General features: G+C 53.2%; 2 protein-coding genes across 3 annotated transcripts; both read left to right on the forward strand.

Annotated features, from left to right (window-relative positions):
* Nucleotides 1-1,846: 1,846 nt before the first annotated feature.
* HMOX1 (heme oxygenase 1) lies at nucleotides 1,847-8,297 on the forward strand. The gene is made up of 5 exons (XM_054188010.1): nucleotides 1,847-2,006; nucleotides 2,331-2,451; nucleotides 4,837-5,328; nucleotides 5,932-6,040; nucleotides 7,559-8,297. Exons 1-5 carry the CDS (start codon nucleotides 1,975-1,977, stop codon nucleotides 7,693-7,695), a joined length of 891 nt encoding a protein of 296 aa, XP_054043985.1. The 5' UTR covers nucleotides 1,847-1,974; the 3' UTR covers nucleotides 7,696-8,297.
* Nucleotides 8,298-10,723: 2,426 nt separating this feature from the next.
* On the forward strand, nucleotides 10,724-21,369 carry MCM5 (minichromosome maintenance complex component 5). 2 transcript variants are annotated; one of them, XM_054188951.1, is made up of 17 exons: nucleotides 10,724-10,817; nucleotides 11,190-11,372; nucleotides 12,251-12,377; nucleotides 12,489-12,617; nucleotides 13,084-13,256; nucleotides 14,551-14,706; nucleotides 14,797-14,963; nucleotides 15,568-15,739; nucleotides 15,922-16,033; nucleotides 16,789-16,932; nucleotides 17,223-17,288; nucleotides 18,222-18,398; nucleotides 18,503-18,615; nucleotides 18,876-19,004; nucleotides 19,264-19,406; nucleotides 19,980-20,107; nucleotides 20,549-21,368. In XM_054188951.1, exons 2-17 carry the CDS (start codon nucleotides 11,206-11,208, stop codon nucleotides 20,648-20,650), a joined length of 2,205 nt encoding a protein of 734 aa, XP_054044926.1. In that variant the 5' UTR covers nucleotides 10,724-10,817; nucleotides 11,190-11,205; the 3' UTR covers nucleotides 20,651-21,368. The 2 variants fall into 2 exon arrangements, with proteins under 2 accessions (XP_054044926.1, XP_054044927.1); XM_054188952.1 differs by having other exon boundaries at nucleotides 10,764-10,817; nucleotides 11,195-11,372; nucleotides 20,549-21,369.
* Nucleotides 21,370-23,335: the final 1,966 nt, after the last annotated feature.

A 23,335-nucleotide genomic window follows, 5' to 3' on the forward strand; every position in this document is an offset into this window, starting at 1 on the left:
TTTGGGGCCATCCCAGTGGCAAAATGTTTTCGGGAGGGACTGGCTATGTAGCCCTATGCTCCCATGGGCGGCACACAGGAGCTCCCCCTCAGGGGATCTCTGGGGCCTTGTCACGCTTGCTTGAAAGATTCACACATCCCAAGATATGTTTATTTTACCTTATAGAAAAACAAACAAGCAAGCAAGCAAGCAGCAAGTTGTCTGAAATGGCAATGGGGATAAGAGAGGAACGTGATGGCTTTTGGTAGCGTGCACTGTTGCTTTAAAAGACAAAAGCAAGACAGGAAAAGTCTGGCTGAGTCAGGGTGGAAGCGCTGAGTAATCCTTCCTGAGCGCTGCACCACAGGCCAGATGTCTGCCCGAGCTGAAAAACAAGCGTGGAAGCATATTTCCTCCAGGACAGCTTTCTAACCTACAGCACCAAGTCCAGCTGTGGCCAGGTGTAGGTGCAGCGACAGGGAGACACGTGAGGTGTGTGGCCTGGACTGCAGCATCCACCAGCAAAGCCGCAGAATGGACTTTCTGGAGGGGACAGACAGAGAAAAGATGCCACAGTCCCTCTCCCTCCTCCCCAGGCTCTGCCTTCCCTACCGCCCCCTGCACGACTGCCGCACGGGGCTTTCTCACACCCACACCCACAGGGGAATGGGGGCTCTAAGTGCCCTGCTCTTTGGGTTGAGCACAAAATGTGGGCTTTTCCGAAGTACAGCTGGCCAATGCATCATCTGTCCTGGCTAGCCCTGCTCCCAGCTTTCAGCTACAGGTTGGAAAAGAAGGGCCCCGCTTCATCTGTTGGCTGCCTCATCGACCACTTCACCAGACAAAACAGCAGAGCAGCCAGCTACTGGCAGAAGCACCTTGTTCAACTCTCTTTTCCCAAATCAGAGAAATTATTTGCCCTAGAAAGTCTCTGCAGACTTCCTCAGTTTCCCCCAAGGCGTGTATTCCATCTTTTCAGTCCAACAGCTACCCCAGCCTTCTGGGTGCCTAGGAGATGGAGTGCTATGTTCCTAAATTGCCTTGCACACAACGGTAGTAACAGCAGGGGCCAGCTGCCACACAAATCAGACGGTATTTTTCCCATGCGCAAGAGAGCATGGAAAGGATTTCGCTGTGCATCAGTGCTGGCACACCTGTGCTGGCCCTGGGCAAAGTGACAGGGTTTATCCCCCAGTGCCCAGGCATTGCGCAAGGGCAGTGCTGGCGCTGGCAGACCAGAGCTGGTGGATGCATGTGCTGCAGCAGCCAGATTACCCCGGGTGCCCACGACTGGAACATACCCCAGGGTCCCTGCTGTCCTCCCCGCCGTGACGGGCACAGCACTGAGCTCCCCATCCCATGGCCCACAAGTACCGTGTCACCTGAAAGACTCTTGGAAGATGTGCACAATCGCAGGAAATAAGACGTTTATACCTGAGTCGTGCCAGAGCAGATGAGGGCGGGTGCTGTATTAGCTCCCCAGGCAGGCTGCAGCCCAGACACAGACTGGGGTGTAGGGAGGAGAGAAGGCTGCCCACCCTGCCCCAGGGTCTAGCTCTGTAAATGCACCCCTCCTTGTCCAACCTCAGCACAAGGAGCACCTCTTGCAGCACCTGGGCTCTGCCTGCCACGGGCACTGCGCTGAAAGGGTTACGGAGCCAGGCACCCTTGAAGGAGAAGTTGCTGGACATCCTCTTGTTTGTGCTTAGTTTTCAAGAAGCATCAGGTGACTTCCTTCTGGTCCCTCGGGGCTGCAGGGGAGGAGAGGGTGACAGCCAGGCTGGGAAGGGAAGTGCAGTTGTGTTGCAAGAAGTTTGTACTCACACTGAGGTCAGCGGTTTGGCTGCTCACGTGGCCTGGCAATATAAAGCTGGATGCGGGAGACGGGCTTCCCAGCTCAGAGGCTTCACTGTCCTGGGAGCAGAAGGGAAGGAGGAAAAGCACGAGCAAGAAAAAACAACAGGGAAGCGGAGGAGCGAAACAAAGCGGTGAAACATGGAAACCTCCCAGACACACAGCTCCGAAAGGTAAGAGCGGGACAGGAACGAGAGGGAAGCTTTTTGCCAGAAGAGTATTGTGTTTCTCCCCTTGCTTTTAGGCATGCTGTTCCTGTTTCTGCTCTGCAGGGAATGGCATGCTCCTGCTTTCACCTCTGGATGGAGCCTGTCAGTCTTCCTCGCTCGGGACAGCATCTGGGATGCTGGTGCTCCCTGGTTCCCATCTGTGGCTCTCGGGAATGCTCTGCTCCTTTTCCTGCCATCCCAGGCTCCCCCTTTTTTCCTAGGGAGCTAAGATCCGTTTTGCCAGGGGAGAGTGACAACACTGACATCTGTTTTGCTGCTCTTCCCCAGCACGTCCAAGGACCTGTCAGAACTGATGAAGGAAGCTACCAAGGAGGTGCACGAGCAGGCAGAGAACACGCCGTTCATGAAGAATTTCCAGAAGGGGCAGGTGTCACTTCACGAATTTAAGGTACTTCATAGCAGCATTGCCTGGGGATGGGATTTCCTTGCCAGGAAATACACTGTTAGATCAGACGGGCTGCGCGGAGACTAAAGGGGGGAGGACGGGGATGGCACAAGGAAGGAGGTCCTTTGCACTACAGCTGTGTGGTATCAGCACCTCCCGTGCAAAACACGCTCTTCATCAAAATACAGCACCTTAAGATCTTGCTGGCTCCTCTTGAGGAAGGCAGGGCAGGATTGCGCATTATCAGGATGGGCAGTCAAGCTGAAACAGGATAAAAAGACAAGCAGGTTGAAGGGATTAATGTAGTTGTTTTTCTCGTTCATCATAAATGCCTGCATGCTAATTACTGGCAATGATAGTTAATGGAGGTACGGCTATGCAGATACACGAGTGCCTGAAATGCCAAAAAGATAGAGAATACTAAGTTTAGAACCCTCTAAGCAGCTACAGCTAGTAACAATGATGGAACAGTGAGAAAACGAGGCTGTGGGATCATCTCTGGCACTGAACTTTGCAATGTTTCAGTTGTCGCTTGGGTTATACCAGAGCTGAAATTGTGAACAATAACTCAAAGGCAGACTAGAGTGTGAGCAAGCCATGTCTGCCGCTAACAGGTAGGAGCCTGTTGCTTTTCTTAAGATAAAAGAGAAAAAATTGCAGTTATCAGTTTGCACCTAACCTGGGTAGATACACGATTCCTGGGATCTGAGCCACATAACAAAGCCATGAGCAAAAACAGCACACACCTGGGCCAGAAATTCCTGGGAGGCTATAGGATGTGACGCACGGGCTTGCAAATAACAGCTAGCGATCCAACCTGTGGTTTAATTACTTTGTTGTTGAATTGTTCCTCGGCAAATAAATCCACAAGAGTAGGGAAAAGACTACTTATTTCTGACAGGTCGCCTTCAGGATACTTAGTCAAGCATAAATGTAATCTCAGGTGCTGACTTCCTGCTGTTAGTAATGCGGCACTGGTTAGGCAGTGACCTTTGAGACAGGCTGGCAATAACGTAAAAAAGTCAGGCCTTCAGGAACAAAGCCCTGTTTCTTAGAAGATATTTGCAACCCAAGTGAGATGTGGAGTGAGGTGTGACGTGGATTTTAAAAAGTAACATCAGTTTTCAAAAGCTACATTTCCCATTAAACCACTACCTGCCTCTGAAAACAACCAGTCAAGTTATATTTTCTTAATTTGTTAGGCAACGTTCCTGTATTTTGTTTCTCTTCCGGTAAGATAGATAACAGGTTATTGTTTAAAAACCTCTATTTTTGTTTACTCTCTTGGCAAACCTATATATCTGCCCTGACCTGTGATTCCCCAGAATTTGAATATTTGTTTCCACAACCAAGCCACTGCCCGTGTGCTTATCAAAGTCCTATTTGCTGGCACAGTGGGGAAAAGCTGAAGCAGCAACTCTTTTACTGCAGAACTGATTGCTTTGTGGGAGAGTGAAGTGATTTCTCTCCTGTCATCAGCGTGATATCCTTCCCCCCCGAATGCGATTCACCTGTCCTGCAACGCCTTCGTGTTTTACCCTTTGCTGCTGCTAAGGGATTCCAGCGTAAGGAAGGGGTGGTGCAGGTGTAAATATGTATACAGCCTCTGAAAACAGCTAGATTGTCTTACGCCACGTGGAAAAGCTGGCAGATAGAAGAAAGTATCGTGTAAGCTGGGAAAAATGACAATAACAATGGTTTCAAAATAGAGAGGAGAACACACAGCCTCACAGTACTCCTTCACAAAGGCATCTTTCAGAGGCAGGCTGTGCTTCCAGCCCCCTTTTATCTTGTCTCCTCCGGGCAACTAAGGAGGTAACCCCACTTGCAAGTCTGAAAGAGGAGAGCGGTGGTGCCCCAGTTCCCAGGATGGTGGGCTGCCAACAGGACGAGTATGTTGGAAAATAAACAGGGTGTGTCATCATCTCACAAAGGCCCCACAAAGGGAAGCCACATCTTGAAGCATTCAGATTGGAACAATGCAGCGGAAAACATATCTTTGGGAATACCCTCTCTATTGACCAAGGGAATGAGGAGAATAGACCAGGCATGATTTAATAGGGCTCCAGCTTCCATTACATCAAGCTGCAAGACCTTTAACTTGAAGGTGAAGGCAGCAGCTTTTAAGGGCAGGTAAGATCAATATCTGTGGGAAAGAAGGGCTTCGGTCTTACCTGAAGCTGCCTCAAGCAGAAGGGGAAAGGCTAAACGGTGTCTCACTGCACCTTGCAGCTCTGTTTTCCACACGGGAAACCTGCAACGTCACAGATGTGCGTGAGTCATATTGAGTGTGCCCACGAGGAACTTTTTCATTAGCAGGATTTGCCCCCAAAACCCAAAGAAGACAGACAGATGCACCTGTAGCTCATCTCCTCCCTTCTCTTTCAGCTGGTTACGGCATCCTTGTACTTCATCTACTCTGCTCTGGAGGAAGAGATTGAACGTAACAAGAACAACCCAGTTTATGCCCCTGTGTATTTTCCGGCGGAGCTGCACCGGAAAGCTGCCCTGGAGGAAGATTTGAAGTACTTCTACGGCAGCAACTGGAGGGAAGAGATCCCATGTCCTGAGGCTACTCAGAAATACGTTGAGAGGCTCCACTACGTAGGCAAGAACCACCCAGAGCTCCTAGTGGCTCATGCCTACACTCGGTATTTGGGAGACCTGTCTGGGGGGCAGGTGCTGAAGAAAATTGCCCAAAAGGCCCTCCAGCTGCCCAGCACTGGAGAAGGGCTGGCTTTCTTCACCTTTGATGGAGTCTCCAACGCCACCAAGTTCAAGCAGCTCTATCGCTCCCGCATGAACGCCCTCGAGATGGATCATGCCACTAAGAAAAGAGTCTTGGAGGAGGCCAAGAAAGCATTCCTGCTAAATATACAGGTGAGTAATAACCAGCCAGCCCTGCCTGCCCACACCCCCTCTGAAACAACAGCTACAGGGGAAAGGCAAAGCCGGGATATCTACTGTGGAGCTTATGGGAAGTTGTGGATTAGAGCAAGCTAGTCAGATTTGCATGGCTACAACTGTCCAGCCTAGTAAAAGGCCAGTGTCTGAAAAGCTCTTCTCCCTCCCCTAGGGTTTGAATTCAGTGTCTTCTGTGTTCCATTATTCAGATACGAATGAGGACTTATAATGGCAGTGGGGATCACCACCTATCTGTCCTACCTCTGTAGTACAGGTCCACAGGTCCTCTGTGGATGCCGACTAGAGGCACGGGTACCTTGGTTTCCTTCCCATCAGAACATGGGCAATAGCCTTCTCCTGAGCTGGAAGCTTCAGAGAGAACCTGTAAAGCGAACAAGGAGTTTGAAAGACATGCTCTTGACCCCACAGGCAGATTATGTTTTGTGCAGAAAGTGCTAGGAAACTTGGACTTAAGGTCTGTGTCTTCCTCTAGTTCCTAAAGTGCCTGTGGCAGGGGCAAGGGCTCCAGTGAAAGAAGAAGAGGAGGCCACATAATGAGACAATGTTCACTCTTCTCAGGTGTTTGACGCGCTCCAGGAGCTGGTGTCTAAGGGCCAGGAGAATGGTCACCCTGTGCAGCCGAAGGCAGAGCTTCGCACAAGAAATGTTAACAGATCATATGAGCACGGTAAGACGCTTCCTAAAGGCAGGTGTTTAACATTGCCCCTTGTGGTTTTGTTCTCCTCCCTTCCTCTGTTCTTCTTTGTAAAACTCACTGAGAAATGAGCATGAGGTGCTTGCCCCATCTCTTCTCCAACCATCAGTAGGCAGAGTAAGGAGAGGCACTGGTGTGTGCAAAGCTTCTTCTAGACATGACTGAGCAAGGATGACACATGGGGGCTCTCCAGAGACAGCGTCAATGAGGGAGGTTTGCAAGAAGAGACTCCCTTCTCCTCCTCTTGGGTTTTAACAAGCATAAGGTTCATCCACCACATGAGTTTAGATGACAGGGAGAACTGGCCTCGAGTTCACAGAAGCAAAGGCCGCAATTTTGGGCCCAGCAGATCAGCCATGGTGCTGTGATACTGACAGAAGGTTCTTCCAGACATACATCCCTATCAAACGGCCTCTTCTTTCGGCCTAAATCTCCCTCCCTCTGGTCATTTTCCTGCCTTCCAGAAGTATTTATTGAAAACACTCCTGAAAGTGTGCTGGGTTTACAGTGAGCATTGCTCTGGATGGTGAAATGTAACCAGCTGGCATGTGGGGATGTACAGGCTGCCCATCACTTTTCCAAAACTGAAAAAGCTCCATCTACTGGCCAGCTCCCATCCCGAACTGGGCAAAGCCCCAGCAGCAGCTGCAAGCATTGACATCGCTTTTCAGGGAGTCAGGCTTGTAACCGCGTGAGGAGCGGGCTCAGATTATTTAGAGGAGAGTGACTGCCCTGATAACGTGCGATGCAAATAAAAAAGCCCTTATGACTTACCCATTCGGAAACTAAAAGGGAGATTTTTCAGTGCATACTGGATTGAACCACAGTTTTCCTGTGGCAAAAAAATGAAAATCAAACCTCGTCATGGGCATCACTAGGCAACGAAGCTTAAAGCAACTTCTTTGGGAAAGGCAGTAAAAGTTGTCCGTGAAATTTTGCTGCTCCTTTCCCAATACACTCATAAAAGTAGGATTTTCAGAAAAGTCTGGTGTCGGATGAAAACCCCACCCTGAAGTTGTACTGGGAAAATCATTTGTCTGGAATGCTAAGGACTACCTGTTTAGGGTCATTAGATGCCTAACCAGTTAAATCAATGAGAAGTAGGAGAGGAAATGCCTTTTAAAATTCTGGCTTCAGTATTTGGCTGTCTTCTGCACACGTCAGGGGTTTGATGGAGCTGGGCGGCGCATTTATGCGCCTGCAAGGAGACAAGGGAAGAGGCCGGTACTCATGTACATGCAGAGGGGTTGTGAGCCTTTGTCATTCCCAAGTCAAGTCTGCTGCTTCCCTCCTTCACTACCCCAGGGAGCAGAACCTGCTGCCACTGTTTCCCCCAGCCCAACTGTGCTCTGGGCTCCCTCCTTCTCCCCTTGACAACTCCAGCAGGGTCTGCTCCGGCAGCGGGCAGAGCAAGCGTGGCGTATCAGCAGCTTCTTGCCCCAACCTCTTTTCATCCACCTTTTTTTTTTTTCCCCTCTCTACTTGATCTAGGTCCAGCGTCTGGGAAAGAAAGTGACAGGACAAAGAGGAAACACACAGACATAATGCCAACCACTCCCCTGGTGCGGTGGATTGTGGCGCTTGGCTTCCTAGCCACGACAGTTGCTGTGGGCTTATTTGCCATGTGAAAGAGCAGGACCTTCACCTTCTCTTCGTGCCTTCCCTCATCCTGAACTAATCCACCTTCTCCAGTCCTTGTGAGAGAAATTCCCCTCCGACTGGGTACTGTGATCTTGGCTCTGCCACTAATATTAGGAGACTCTTCTCCCCAGAAATCAAAGAGTGCGCTGTAAGGGGGTTCAGGCAAAGTCCCTCCTGTGCTTGGTGTGAGCTCTTCTCAAGAGACTAACTTTATCACCAAAAACTAAGGGTAGAGAAGGCTAAAAACAATGGCCGAGAATTGTCGTTGCTTTAGAGGGTGCCTGCAAAAATCCCACAGGACCAGAAACACAGCTTTGACACCTGTCTCTCCTCAGAAATATGAAGTTCCCCGGAGCTCCATTTGCTCAACTTTTTATCCTGCTAGATAATACTGTGATCACTTTTTCTGTGGAGCCACATGGCTCCTGTGCATTACAGACTGTTTTATATGACACTAGTAAGTCTTTGTTAATTCTTTTTCCAATCATTTTTGTTTTTTAAAAAGCAAAAGACAGTTATTGAAGATACTGTCACTCTCTTGTCTGGTTATTAATTTATACACATAATAAACTTCAATGTAAAGTCTTCAGGCCTGGTGTTTCCTATTATTAAAGCCTTACCTGGGGAGAAAGGAGGCATCTTTCTTCCTCCCAGTTTTATGTCTTTTGGAGCTGCTGCCTCCACAGACATGACAATAGACAAAAGTGGGAGCTATCATCAGAGCCAGACTCTGCTCCCACTCAGTGCTAACAATAACCTGTTACAAGCTGGGGCAGGTTTCTTCAGCTCCTACACACTGGTCTCTATTTCTAGAAATGGCATGAAATTCTGTGGGCATACAAAGTATTTTTAAGGGGTAGAAGCCGTACATAAGAGCTGGCTGCTATTGTATTAAAAGCAAAAGGTGACGGGGCCCTCAGCTACTCTAAAGCTCTCCCTGACCACTACCAGCTAAGGGCTCCACTACCAGACTGCCTCTGGGAGAACTTCAGCATGAATCCGAAAAAGCGAGTATGTTTTCACCACCCAGAAATGAAACGCACACTAGGTTTTGATCCTATGAGGCAGCTAAATGGGAGACATCAAGCATGCAACTGCATGCCCTCACCGAGGTAACAAAACAACCCAACTCACTCCCAGGACTCGGCACACACGTGGCACTGCTAAGGACGCCCCCAACACACAGCACTGCTGGAGTGGCCCATGCACACCGCTTGCTTCCCTCACCTTTTGCTGAGGCAGATCTGGAGGTCTGGCTTTGTGGCTAGTCACTGTTATGGCCATAGGCCCTATCTGCTTCGGAGGGTCTTCTGACACAGGAGTCACTGCAGGAGAGGCTGTGGCTCAGCTACGGCACAGCAGGTACCAGCAAGGCCGTTGTCTCTCACCTCAGAGTCCTTTCCTCTTTCTGTATCAGAAAGCCTCTGTGATCAACTTGCCTCCACAATGCTGCCTGTTCTGGCTGTGACCTTAATCCCAAAGACCCAAAGACAGGCTTTCCTACTGATCTCTTTTAACGACCAGCACTGAACCTGCTGCAAGAGCAAGAATCAGAAGGCACATCCTGCTGAGAATAAGCAGTGGGAAAGAGGGACTGTCATTATTCTCAGGCTCTTATCTACCCTATATCCCTTCCGAAATCCCCTTTAGTACTTCTTTATTTGGAACGATTTGACAAACCCTGGTAGAAAAAATAGTTAATAGTTAGGTGTTTGAAAAGCAGGGATATGAGGCTTGACAGCTATTCAAACAGAAGAACTTATTCATGCATTTTGATTTATAGTAAGTTCTCCCTATTCAGTCCCTCTAACCCACCCCAACTAATTATGTTCATTCAACCATACTGAGTAACTAACCATCCCAAACACGCAAACAAATGCTCATGAGCTCAGAAACGCACCCTACCACACTCAGCCCCTCTCTGCTGCCCAAAGAGATCATAACTGTGATCTAAAAGCTAAGAAATCTGGTTTTGGACTGACATCATCTCCTCCGGGCTCACGGCAGAAGAGGTGTAGCGCTCTGAGTATCTCACAGCCATTGTGCTAACGCCCGCTGAAGGACTCCAGCCTGAGCCTAAAGAAGTCTTCAGACATGAAGACGAAAGCTTTGCTTGCACTCGTCTCTGATCCTTATGAATATATCTGGTTTCTCGGCAACATACGAGTTGGCATCTCCGCGACGAGATGGTCTTTATTTTCCACCCACTACAGTTAAAACCTCCTTTGCAACGCACTAAGCTTCCCAGCTTTGTTTTCATTTAGGATGCGCACTACCACATTCTTGAAGGGCCAAAAATGCTAGCCCAGTGACCTACCAGCCTTCCCCCATAATTTACTGTTGTTAGTCAGGAGAAAAGCATCCCACAGAGCACATACCCTGAGGTGGCGGCGGCCTGTTTACAGGCAGGCCGGCTTGCTGCTCAGCCACTGCCATCCCTGTGGGGCCCCAGCCAGGCCGCCCACAGTATGTCCCACCACATCCAGTGGGTTTCTCCTGGGCCCTGCCCTCCATGGCCATGGGCACACTGCCCCACAGCCGGCCCAGGCCTAGGCCCCTCCAGCTCACAGGAACACCCCACTCAGGCCCGGCCACCCCACAAAGCCCCGCAGCAACAAGCCCCAGCTGCCTCCAAGAAGCCTACGGCAGTAACTTATTTTATTCTCGATAACTAACCCCGCCTCCGCCTGCCCCCCGCCCTCGCGGCGGCCATTCTTCCTCCCGCCGCCTGAGGGCAACCAACGCGCCCCCCCCGCGCCCGCAGTGGTTTCACCCGCGCACCCCCCCTCCGCGCACCCCCCTCCGCGCACCGCAGCAATGGTCCCGCCCCGACGCCATTTCGCTCCCCCTTCCCTCCGCCCTTCTCCACCAAGATTTCGCGCCAAACTGCGCGCGGCCGGCAGGGGGCGGGGAGGAGCGCAGCGCCCCGGCCAATCGGCGGCAGAGGCGGTGTCGCGCTCTTCCCGTTGTGGGCGGGGCGGGAGGGAGGCCGGGCCAATCGGAGGGCGCGGCGGCGGCGGCGGCACGCCCCGCCCAGCGGTTTGCTCTCCGCCGCGCGCCGTTTTTGCCGCGAAAAAGTTGGTGGCGGCGGCTTCCCGCGGGCAGCGAGGTGGGGATCGGGGTCGCGCGTGGGGCCTTCGGGGTGGGGGAATCCCGTGGGGCACGGGGGGGGGACGGGGGCAGTGCGTGGGGCGCAGTGCAGCGGGAGGGTCATGCGTGGGGTATTTGGGGTGGGGGGATCTCGTGGGGTGCTAAGGAGTGAGAAGGGCGAGGGCAGTGCGTGGGGCGCGGTGCAGCGGAGGGGGGCGGGGGGGGGATCGTCATGCGTGGGTTATTTGGGGTGGAGGATCTCGTGTGGCACTGGAGGGGGAGGGCGGGGGGGTAGGGTAACATCCCGTGGGGTATTTGATGGGGGGCGGGGGGGGGGGAGGAGGAGGAGAAGGCGAAGGCCGGGGCTGACGGTGGGCTCCCGCCCCCGCAGGGCAGCCGTGGTCGCCATGTCCGGCTTCGACGACCCCGGCATCTACTACAGCGACAGCTTTGGGGGCGATGCGGCGGCGGATGAGGGGCAGGTTCGGAAGTCCCAGCTGCAGAAGCGGTTCAAGGAGTTCCTGCGGCAGTACCGGGTGGGCACGGACCGGACGGGCTTCACCTTCAAATACAGGTGCGGCTGCGACCCCCCACCCCTTCCCCCCGTGTCCTTACCCCCTCCTCTTTGCACATCCCGCCCGCTGTGCCCGCCCCAGGCCTACGATAGCACACCTCGGCGCTTCTCTTCCCGGAGGCCGTAAAGAGCTCTTTGTCACTATAAGAAATGCTGTTGTTCCCGTGTAACGTCACAGGGAAACCGAGGTCTGGTGTTCTCCCAAACTTTCAGGCAGCCGGCCAATGGCCAGGGGTAGCCACAGAGGGATCCCCGCTGCCAAAATGGCATCTAGTTCTGAAATTCAAGGTCTGTCCTCAAGTTCTGGTGCTTTCTGGTCTGGATTTTTGTCCGTATCCCTGAAAATCAGTGCAGCACTGTCCCTGTGTGCCTTCTGAGGCTGTGAAGGTCCCTTGGCCATCCCTTCGCCTGTGGAGCTTGGAGACATGACTGTGAGAGGACATACAGGCGTATCATGCAAGGGCTGGGACAGCCTTTCACCTTTCATCTCTGTATTTCACGCACCCTGGCTTTTTTTATGGAGAACATTGCCTGCCGTACTATTATTTTCTTTTTCTAAATTATATTTTATGTATAATAGGTATTATGCTGCATAGGATTTTTCTAATTGCCTGTCTGGTCCCGTTACTCTAGTAGACAATTAGTGTTGTACTTTACGTTGTCACTGTAAGCGCTGGTGTCCCTGGTCTTAAAGGGGATAGCGTTTTAAAGTGGTTTTGGGTGAAAGATTTTGCCCAGGTCCACCTGTGCTTCTCTTGTCACTCTCCTGATTTGCTCCGTTTGCTTTCCAAACCAAGGACTCCCTGCTTGTCACCAGGTCCCTGTGGGCTGACTGGTGGTTTCTGCCCTGCAAACCTTTACCGCTTGCTGCCTTCCAGGGATGAGCTTAAACGGCACTATAACCTGAGCCAGTACTGGGTGGAGGTGGAGATGGAAGACTTGGCCAGCTTTGATGAAGATCTTGCTGACTATCTGTACAAGCAACCAGCGGAGCACCTGCAGCTGGTGAGGACGGAGTGGGTGGGCGACCTGGCACGCTGACGTTGTCACATCGTGAGAGCAGCCCTGGGGACGCACTGTAATATACCCCTAGTAGCCTAGTTGTTCCCTTTCTAGTTGGAAGAAGCAGCGAAAGAAGTGGCAGATGAGGTCACCCGTCCTCGTCCTTCAGGGGAGGAAGCTCTCCAAGATGTCCAGGTCATGCTGAGATCGGATGCCAACGCAGCCAACATCCGCAGCCTGAAGGTGAGGTGAATCCGCTGCCGTGCCGAGCGGCCGGTGGCAGGGCTTGCTCGTGTGGGTGTGATGGTGGAGAAGCTTTCGGGACTTGATCCTGTCGTTCAGGACAGGGGTTGTACACTAATTTTCAAGCAGGGATACCCTCGACTTAAATCTGACCGCAAAGGACTGTTGTTACTGGTTCATGCCATGGGAACCTTACTGCTATTAGTGATGTTCTACACATAGCGTTTTGTCCTTTTCTCTTCTGTTTTGAAATCAGCATGGCTTAAGTCACGCAACCTTCCCCTAGTAATCTAGAGCAAGAGAGTGACACTGTCAAAAAGTGCAGGCTTTTTTTGTTCTGATACCTTAGTCCCATGAGTGTGGGAAGTGTAGCTCAGAAAGAACTGTGGTTTCTTTAATGTCTTGAGTCCCCCATCCATCCTCCAGTGACGACTTTCTCACCTTCCCTTCATCTTTTCCCTTTCAGTCCGACCAGATGTCCCACCTCGTGAAGATCCCTGGGATCGTAATCGCAGCAACCCCCGTGAGAGCCAAAGCCACCAAAATAGCCATCCAGTGCCGCAGCTGCCGTAACACCATCAACAACATCACGGTGCGCCCGGGCCTGGAGGGTTACGCTCTCCCCAGGAAATGCAACACGTAAGGACCGATACGGGGATGCTGGTGGAGAAAAAAAAAAAAGGCTGCGTCCCCTCCTCCTCCTGCTCCCCCTCCGTCCCATGCCTGCTGCACAGGCAGCTCCCTGTCACACAAGGCAGAAGCATCTGCCTCCTCCCTTCGTGTTGCCCCTGTGCCTGTCCGCACCCGTGGCTGGCAGGTTTTAGCTCCATCCATCTGCAGCCACACTGGCTGTGGTGCAGTGCTGCAAGCCGTGTTGGTTGGACATGTCCGCCGAGTTCTTTATATCTGCAGGGCTGTCTGTTGTACCTAAAGGTTCATTCCTGCCTCTGGCCGTCCCGTCGTGCTGCGTTAAGCTACTGTCTTAACTTCCTATTAAGTGCTTATCTTTTTCAAACAAACTCCTTGCTTTTATGCTCCCCCTCCCCAGGGACACTCTTCTGTGTTACCTTCTGTAGGGACGGGTTGCTACTAACTTGGAAATCCCACTTTGCGGCTCTCGATGCCCACGTGAACCGTGAGCGTTTGGAGCTGTGCTGCACCCCTTGTGCTGACTGATCCCGGTGGGTTGTGTCTCTGAGCTCATGCCTGCCAGTATTTACGTTTCCTGCGCTTTATCTCTTAACGCCGTTTGAGAAGCCTTTGGGGTAGGGATCGTTCTCGCGTGTGGTCTGTACAGCGCCTGGCTCCTGATCCGCGACTGCACGAGTGCCCCGGCGCTCTCGTGTTACCCCTGCCTCCCCGAAAACCCTGTCCCCGCCTGCGTGGAGTCAGGCGTCGGTAGTGATGTGCTGAGATGGCAGCGGGACGCGGAGGTGCTCCTCGTTTTGGAGAGCTTGTAGCCTAGCAAGGCAGATACATCTCGAGAGACTGGGGGGTTGATGGCAGCCTTGTCACATTGCTAATTGCTTTCTCGCCAGAAACCACTTAACATTTGCTTCGTGCACGAGGTTGTAAAGAAAAAATGCCCTGCCATGTTGCTGAGTCTGTACTGTTACCTTCTGTGTAATTAATGAATTACCTTCCTCCCTGCTTTTAGCTGGCAGGGAAGCGGGGGGAGGCAGGGCGAGTAGTCAGGCAAGTATCACCCTGTCTTTGGCTTGTTGTGCCTGCTTTTGGCAGCTGTTGAAAACAAGACAAAGGGCTTGGTGAGCCTTTGGTTTGGCCCTGTGTGACTGCCCTTCTCGTCTGCTGGGCACCACTTGGAGGGGCGGCTGCCCAGGGGTGGCCCTGTCACCACTGTCCCCTTTACAGGGTGCTCCCAGGGGTGGCTCTTGAGTGCCAGCAGCCTTCCCTGATCGATCTCTCTGCACAGAGAACAAGCCGGCCGCCCAAAGTGCCCGCTGGACCCCTATTTCATCATGCCGGATAAGTGCAAGTGTGTGGACTTCCAGGTCCTGAAGCTGCAGGAGTCCCCAGACGCGGTGCCACACGGGGAGATGCCCCGGCACTTGCAGCTGTACTGCGACAGGTACCAGCACCGTCTCCCCACCTCACCCTTCAGAGCTAGCGGGTGTTGCTGGTGCCATCCTTTCCTTTGATTTCTCTTTCCTCCTCTTAGGTACCTGTGTGACAAAGTTGTCCCGGGGAACAGAGTCACTATCATGGGCATCTACTCCATCAAGAAGTCTGCCCAGAGCAAGAACAAAAGCCGTGACAACGTGGGCGTGGGCATCCGAAGCGCTTACATCCGCGTGGTGGGCATCCAGGTGGATGTGGAGGGCTCAGGTGAGGGCTGCTTTTGGTGCCTGTCAGGTCTGTGTTGGGAGAATCCACTTCCTGAACAAAGTGGTCCCTCAGCAAGGACCGTGTGAAATTACAGCCTGGGTCTTTCTCTGTTGCTTATATAGCAGAAGGTTCGAGCCAGTCCAGGGGTCTGACTTGCCCTAGATGCTCTATAGTCATGTCCTGTGTGTCTTTTTCTCAGTGATATTAAATGAGGAGGCTTCAGCCTAAGTCCTCCAGGGTATTTAAGTGCTTTTATCTTGTTGATCTTAGTGGGAGTCCACTAAGCCATCCCTGAGGATGTAGGCTGAAGTTGATGGTTAAAATTGAGCTATCTATTTAAAACATGGTCCTGACTGTAATTCTCCCTCTGGTTCCTCCAGAGCTGCTTTGCCCAGGATCCTTGCTTTTTCCTACCAGCCTCTAAGGACACAGCCTGCCTTGCTGGGGTAGCAAACGCCCGCCCTCTCCATCCTTCCCACTTGGTGGCACTTGGCATGACTTTTAAGAAGGGATTTTGGTGGTAGCAGGTGTGGGGAGAGTGGTGTCATTTGCTTTAAAACATCCGTTTGTTCACTGTTGCTTCGTTCTCCTCATCCCTGTACAGGACACAGCTTTGCTGGCTCAGTGACTCCTCAAGAAGAGGAGGAACTTCGTCGCCTTGCTGCCATGCCCAACATCTACGAGACGATCGCCAAGAGCATCGCGCCCTCCATCTACGGCAGCACCGACATCAAGAAGGCCATTGCCTGCCTCTTATTTGGAGGTTCTCGCAAGAGGTGGGGAGAAGTGAGCCTGATGGAAAAGAGAGTGGTGGCAGGGGTGTCACTCATGGCACAAAGCCCTCATACAGTTTCTGGTGCTGCTGCCAACCACCTGCCACTTGTCAGCAATGCTTGGTTATCAAAATGAAGGCTCACCATCCCTCCTCCCTCTCTTTTTCCCCACCCTGTTGTGCCAGGCTCCCGGATGGACTGACCCGCAGAGGAGACATCAACTTATTGATGCTGGGTGACCCCGGCACGGCCAAATCCCAGCTGTTGAAGTTCGTTGAGAAGTGTTCACCCATTGGGGTAGGTGGTGTAGCAAGGCTTGTTTCTTCCTCCTGCTCCTTGTGTACCACCAAAGACCAGGCCATGATAGCAGATGGCAGATACCTGCCCGTGCATCCACAGCTAGACGGGCTGGCAGAGGCGTGAACTGCCCTTTCTGGTGCCAGCCTGGAAGAGATGGGGTGGCAGGACCAGAGGGGGGAAGCAAGTAATGCCTTTCATTATGATACGAGCAAGGCTATTTGCAGACGTCCAAAGATGTGGCTGGCGCTGTTGCTTATTGTTGAGACTTGATCAGTGGAGAGGCTGGCTGGTCAGGACAAATGAATTTGACTGCGTCTCAGGCACGGACCTCCAGGCTGAGCCCAGGCATGAAATTATATTTTCAGCTCTGTTTTCTTGTAGTCTCCATTAAACTCAGCCTCTGACTGTGTTGTTCCCTTGGGGAGAAAACAAAGCTAATGCAGCAGCCCACCAAACAATGAATCACTCTCTGTTCTGTACTTAATACCTGTATTTGTGTGTCTGCAAGCCTTCCGGTGCGTCACAGCTGCTTAGTCCCAGGCCTGGGACTAGGCAGTAGTCTTGCTCTGTACTCAGCAGGTCTGCTTTTGGCGTGTGCTGAGGAGTTTTCCTGGAGGTCCTTGTGTTTCCTCCAGCAGCTCTGGATTTTGCGGTGCCAGGCATGCTTTGTCCTCCAGCTGGCACAGTGGGTGGGCTCCTGGGTCCCATGGCAGCTGACGTGCTGTCCCCTTCCTTGTCCCACGTGCCGCTAGGTGTACACCTCGGGGAAAGGCAGCAGCGCTGCCGGCTTGACGGCCTCGGTGATCCGCGACCCTTCCTCCAGGAGTTTCTTCATGGAAGGAGGAGCCATGGTGCTGGCGGACGGGGGAGTGGTGTGCATCGATGAGTTTGACAAGGTAAGTGGGATCGGGGAGGAGAGCCCTTGGGCTGCCAGCTGCTGCCAGGAGAGCCCGGAGCTGCGGGAGAAAGGGTGACTCCTGAGGCTGCCTCACTTTCTTTCGGGGAAGGTCAAGGGATGGGGCTACAGGAAGATTGTGGTTACATCTGTGCTCTTGGGCAGAGGTCCTCAAAGAGCTTTACCTCGGGGCACAGCGTTGGTGGGTGTGTAGCTGAAGTCTGGTGGAGGTGACTGATGGGTGACTTTTTTTTTTCTCTCCACCTCATTTCTCCTACCTCGGATGAGAAGATGCGGGAGGATGACCGTGTGGCCATCCATGAGGCCATGGAGCAGCAGACCATCTCCATCGCTAAGGTGAGCTGTGGGTGTGTGTCACCCCGGTGCGGGAGCCTGACTTGCCACTGGGTTTCTGAGAGCCCAGCAACCAGCGGTCACGCATCTTTTGCCAGAATTGCCCATTTTAGAGTCCAGGCAGTGGTTTTGATGGTTACTGGTTTCTCTCATCTGAGACCAGTCAGCCCTGCCAGACAGCCTGAGCTTCAGCAGGACTGAAACGAACTCCCTCTGCTCTGTCTGTCTTCTGCTCCTCTAGATTTAGTAGCTCTGCTGATGTCCCTGTGTCACAGCCTGATGTCACTTCTTTTTCTGCATTCTCACTGCTCTCCTTCCCCTCAGAAGATCTACAGAAACTGCCTGGCATCGTGGTGCCAGGTCTTCTCTCAAATCAGAGTTTCTCTTCATTTCCACTGCTCAACCTTTTTTGTTTGGTTTAGATTTTTTTTTTTTGTAGCACTCCGCTCCCTCCCAGTCGCTCTGGCTCACCCCTTCGCTGTTCAGTCCCTGGTAGCCGAGCACCCACCACGGCTTTTCCTTGCTGGTCCTTCTTGCCCTGCTACCTGCTTTGCCCCCAGGGATGCCCAGGGAGAGTCAGCCCTGTCCGCCTGGTTTCTGGCTCGGATCTAAAACTTGGTGTTGGGTCTTGTGTGTTCTTGTGCTTGACATGAGGTTTTAAGTGAAGTTCCTTGGTGCTCAAATCTGAGCTGAAGCCAGTCTTCCTCCAGAAGGACACGTGGGTCTGGCCCCGTGTAGCTCCTGTGCTGACCCCTCTCCAATATGAACCATTACAGAGCAATTGGGTGCTACTTAAGGGGTTTTATTTAAACGCAAGTGACTGAGCATGAGTCCTTGCAAACTGCTTTGGACCTTTCACTACGAGTTAATAGTCTTCTAGCCCTGCTGTGACATGGACGTGGTCTTAACCCCATCCGTTTTCCCTTCCCCCCACAGGCAGGAATCACAACCACTCTCAACTCCCGCTGCTCAGTGCTGGCAGCTGCCAACTCTGTCTTCGGGCGCTGGGACGAGACCAAGGGCGAGGAGAACATTGATTTTATGCCCACCATCCTGTCCCGATTTGACATGATCTTCATCGTCAAGGATGAGCACAATGAGGAGCGAGACATGGTGGGCTGGGGCGCGTGGGTGCAGCTGGAACTCGTGGTGCCCCATTTTTCAGGAGGGGAAGCAAGTGGGGTTTCCAGATGCCTGACTGCCTTCTGCTCTCCTAGACGCTGGCCAAGCACGTGATGTCCTTACATGTGAGCGCCTTGACACAGACCCAGGCTGTGGAGGGCGAGATTGAGCTGAACAAGCTGAAGAAGCTCATCTCCTTCTGTCGGACGTGAGTGAGAGGCATGACTTTTTGGCAGCGCCTGGGCTGCAGGATGGAGGTGGTGGGGAGGAGGGAACCGCGCAGCCGATATTTGCGAGTGCCCTATCCATTTTGCTTTTTTTAACTCGTGCCTGTAAAAAAGGGAAGCAAAAGCAGCTTACAATGGTGCTGCAGCATCGTCTGAGGAAGTAAGGGTTGCCTGGGGAACCCCCTGCCCAGGGGACCCTCCCTGGCAGCCACCACCTCCAGCTCCTGTCCCCCCCTTGCAGGAAGTGTGGCCCTCGGCTGTCGGCAGTGGCGGCGGAGAAGCTGAAGAACCGCTACATCCTGATGCGGAGCGGCACTCGCCAGCACGAGCAGGAGAGCGACCGCCGCTCCAGCATCCCCATCACCATCCGGTGAGCAGCCCTGCCCTCCTCCCCCCGCCGAAACCCTCGGGGTTGGGGTTGCATCTCTGAATGTCACCTGGGGTAGCCCAGGAGTTAGTGGGGTGCTGGAGTTCAAGGGAGCCCTCTGTGAACGGGACAACACTGGAGGTGGTGCAGGGGCGGGCAGGAGGTGCCTGCAGTGGGGTTGATGGGGTTGTCGGGTCGGGGGGAAAGGAGAAAACCCCTTGGAGCCACAGTAGAAAGCAGGGAACATCTCCTTTGGCCACAGGCAGCTGGAGGCTATCGTGCGCATTGCCGAGTCCCTGGCGAAGATGAAGCTTCAGCCCTTTGCCACCGAGGCGGACGTTGAGGAGGCCTTGCGGCTCTTCCACGTGTCCACGCTTGATGCAGCCATGTCGGGCAGCCTGTCAGGTGAGGGGGAGACACTCTGTGCTGGGGGCAGGAGGGACATGCTTGACCTGGCTGCTCAGGTCAAGGAGGGCCAAGCTCCTCTCTGGGGACCAGGCTGGCAGGGGCAGGGGCTGCTACCAGGCACCCCCCGGGCAGGTGCTGGACCTGCTTTCTGAGCAAAAGCAAAGCGATGCCTGTGGCAGCAAGGGGCCATCATGGTCGCAGGGCTGTGGCTGACAGGGAGAGCAATGACAAATGACACTGAGGGTCTCCAACCATGGTGGGCAAGGGAGGGATGGTCTGGCCCCTTGTGGTCCAAAGGGAAAAGTTCGGTGATGTAGGTGGTTTCACACCTTGAGGACAATGCCTCCTTGGGAGGCAGTGCAGCACAAAGGGTTTCAAGGAAGCTCCAGCAGTCAGGTCCACATTCAGCTGTGTCTTTGAAGCTCCACAGCCTTTGATAGTGGATTTGCTCATGGGTTCCCTAAAGTCTTTGAGACATGCAAGTGTGGTGGGAGGCACGGAAAACAGGCACTCCAGCTCTGAAAGTGACATCTGGGTGATGCAGAGGGCTCACGCAGCGTTTCCCTCCAGGGGCAGAAGGCTTCACGACACAGGAGGACCAAGAGATGCTGTCCCGCATTGAGAAGCAGCTCAAGCGCCGCTTTGCCATTGGCTCTCAGGTGTCGGAGCACAGCATCGTCCAGGACTTCATGCGGCAGGTGGGCCTGGGACCCTGTGGAGGGTTGGGCTGTGAAACCAGGCAGCCCAGGCTGCCTCTCAGGGGGTGAAACTTCATTCCCCAGGAAGTGGCTGGAGAGCCTTTTGGTCATAGCTGCTTTTGAAGTTGTTTTTAGGGAGTGATGGGCAATGTGAGTGCAGAGTTTTAAAGGGAGTGAGGCGAGAACTCAATTTTCTGTGAAAGCACTGAGGTTTGGGGATGTTTGGGTCCTACCCTTGAGACCAGAACTGTTTGATTTTTGAGACTGGCTACAGTCAGAACTAAAATAGTGGAAGGGGAAAGGAGCGTCAGGGCCTGGTGCTACCGTGCTCCCTCCCTCTGGAGAGGCACAGTCAGGCTTTAGCGGTGGTTGCAGGTTCCCGCTGGGCTGCGGTGAGCTTTTCCCTGCTGGCTCATGTCCCCCTGTTCTCCTCTTTTCCAGAAATACCCAGAACATGCCATCTACAAGGTGCTGCAGCTGATGATGCGGCGGGGAGAGATCCAGCACCGCATGCAACGCAAAGTCCTCTACCGCATCAAGTGACCTCCCTGTCCCACCTCTGGGGAGGGAACCGCTGCTGCCTGTGGGCAGAGAGCCCTGTGGGCTCAGTGCCTGCTCCTGAAAGAAGCTTTTCCTTGGGGAGCCAAACAGCCCGGAGCTTCTCTCTTGAACCAGGGTTTGGGGCAGTCAGGCTTCCCCTTGGATACTGTTGCCTGTGTGTCACATCAATGTTTCTTTTAACTCTAAAAGCTTTTAGTTTGTATTAAAATAAAAACCGATAGTGGTAGCCCAGGGTCTTTGGCTGCCTGGAGCAACAGAGGGGATGCATTCCCTTCCCACATTGGAGGCAGTGCAGGATTTTGGTGGGAAAAGTTTGCCCTGTGTTGCCCAGTGCCCACCCTGGGGACTCGCCTCGAGGCGGGATGCAGACCTGTGGGCAGCACCAGCAGCCCTGAAGGCAGAAACTCATTTCTCCCTTGGAGTTTGATATTTCTCTTAAGGCATAAATCCTGTTTGTGCCGCCTGCCCTGTTGGGCTCAGCCGTGCGGGAGGCATCCTACACTACGGGCAGGCTGCTGCCATCTTCCCTGTCTGCCAGCAGCAGCGAAGTAAATGACCTGCTGTTCCCTGCTTCAAAGCTGCTCTTTGCTTATCCTTCCTTCCCCTCTCCAAGGACCACGGTGGGCAAATGCTTTGCCCTGCAGTGTAAAGGGCTGCATGAAAGCCTTGCAGCAGGCGCAGACGGAGCCTTCCCCTTGCCTCAGTGGGGTAAAGCAGTGACAATTGAGGATGGGAATGCAGGGTGATGTCCAAGAACTGTGTTCCCTCGTCCCCATACCTCTACTGCCTTTTTTGTGTGCTGGCAGCCATGGGGAGGGATGTCCCACTCACCAGGAGCCTCCCCTGGGCTTTCTGCCTCGATGTGCTTGTGCAGCCGCTCGTCCTTCTGTGTTTACTGCATGACCTTGCACTTGTCAAACACTGCGGGTTTTTGTCACTTCTAGCAAAGTCGTATTGGTTCTCTTAAGTGTCCTCCTGAAGACGTGAGGTGTGGGTAGGTCAATGCCTTGGCAGCTCGGATGTGCGAGAGTGCTGCACTCTAAAGACAGTGCAGCGTGGGGCATTGCAGGCGAGCAAAGCCGCTCAGACCTTCACGCTGAAAAACACACCCCAGGAGAGGCTTCATTAGTAAAAGAAATGTTCAGGGCCAGCAGAGGGTACCAGAGCCTTGAGGATGCTGGGCTGCGGCGCTGCACACAGTGCTGCTGTCTCCTCCTCCTCCAAGAGGGGAAACCGAGGGGTCCTTTTGGGCTGGTGGGGTGCAGAGTGCAGCCAGCCTGGCAGCTGTCGCACAAGGGCTGGGCTCCCCTGCAACCCATGGGGGCTGAGCAGTATCCCTGTTTGCTTCTGTTTGGGTGTTTTGAGAGGTGCACAGTGCCCTCCGGGCATGGCTGGAGCTGGTTATGGGGTCAGGGGTCCATGTGCAGGGAATGGGGCGATGGTGGCCCTGACTAGATGGGCTGCACTTGGGAGAAATCACCTCCTGCTCTTCATCCTCCAGTTTTTCAGATGGGCCTGACCTTTATGGAGGGCTGGAGGGGAGAGGAGGCTGGCCCACAGGCTGCAAGGATGAGTCTCCAGAAAGCTCTCCCCAGTGATTTTATTGCCCTGTATTTTTGCAGGTGCCAGGCACCTCACGGGGCTTCTTGGAACAAGCAACTCTGGGTCAAAAGCAGGCACCCTTCTTTTCCCTTTAAAAAAAAAAGAGATGCCTTCTCTCCTCCCTGGCTTGGGTTGAAGCTGCCCTGGGCTGCTGCTCCAGGGAGAGGATCAGCTCTGTGGAGGAGGAATAAGTGGAAATGAGAATAACAGGGCCAGATCCTCACCTGGAGACTGAAGTTCCCAAAAATGCCAGTGTCTGTTTGAAAACATCCCACCCCCTTCACAAACTCCTGCCCACCTGATCAAGCACTTGATATTGCGGTGTCAGAAGGTGGCCTGTTAGAGCAGGGTCAACAGCACAGCGTGGTGTTGTGGCTGTTTCCCTGCCAATGCAGTGCTGCAGTAACGAGTCCTACAGGTCTCAGCCCCTGCCATCCTTCCCCAGTACCTCTGTCCTTGCTTCGGAGCTGCTGGCAGTACCCATCTATCAACAACAGCACATGTAGGGTTCTGCACTTAGGGAGGAGTAACCCCATGCACCAGTACAGGTTAGGGGTTGACCTGCTGGAAAGCGGCTCTGTGGAGAAGGACCTGGGAGTCCTAGTGGACAACAAGTTGACCATGAGCCAGCAATGTGCCCTTGTGGCCAAGAAAGTCAGTGGTCTCCTGGGATGCATTAAAAAGAGCGTGGCCAGCAGGTCAAGGCAGGTCATCCTCCCCCTGTATTCTGTTCTGGTGAGGCCATATCTGGAGCACTGTGTCCAGTTCTGGGCTCCCCACTTCAAGAAAGACAAGGAACTACTGGAGAGTGTCCAGTGGAGGACTATGAAGATGATCAAGGGACTGGAGCATCTCTCTTATGAAGAAAGGCTGAGGGACCTGCATCTGTTTATCCTGGAGAAGACTGAGAGGGGATCTCATCAACACTTATAAATATCTAAAGGGCGAGTGACAAGAGGATGGGGCCAGACTCTTTTCAGTGGTGCCCAGTGACAGGACAAAGGGCAACGAGCACAAACTGGAACACAGGAAACTCCATCTGAACATGAGGAAAATCTTTATTTT

This window comes from Rissa tridactyla, chromosome 1, assembly GCF_028500815.1.
Source record: "Rissa tridactyla isolate bRisTri1 chromosome 1, bRisTri1.patW.cur.20221130, whole genome shotgun sequence".
Lineage (NCBI taxonomy): Eukaryota > Metazoa > Chordata > Aves > Charadriiformes > Laridae > Rissa > Rissa tridactyla.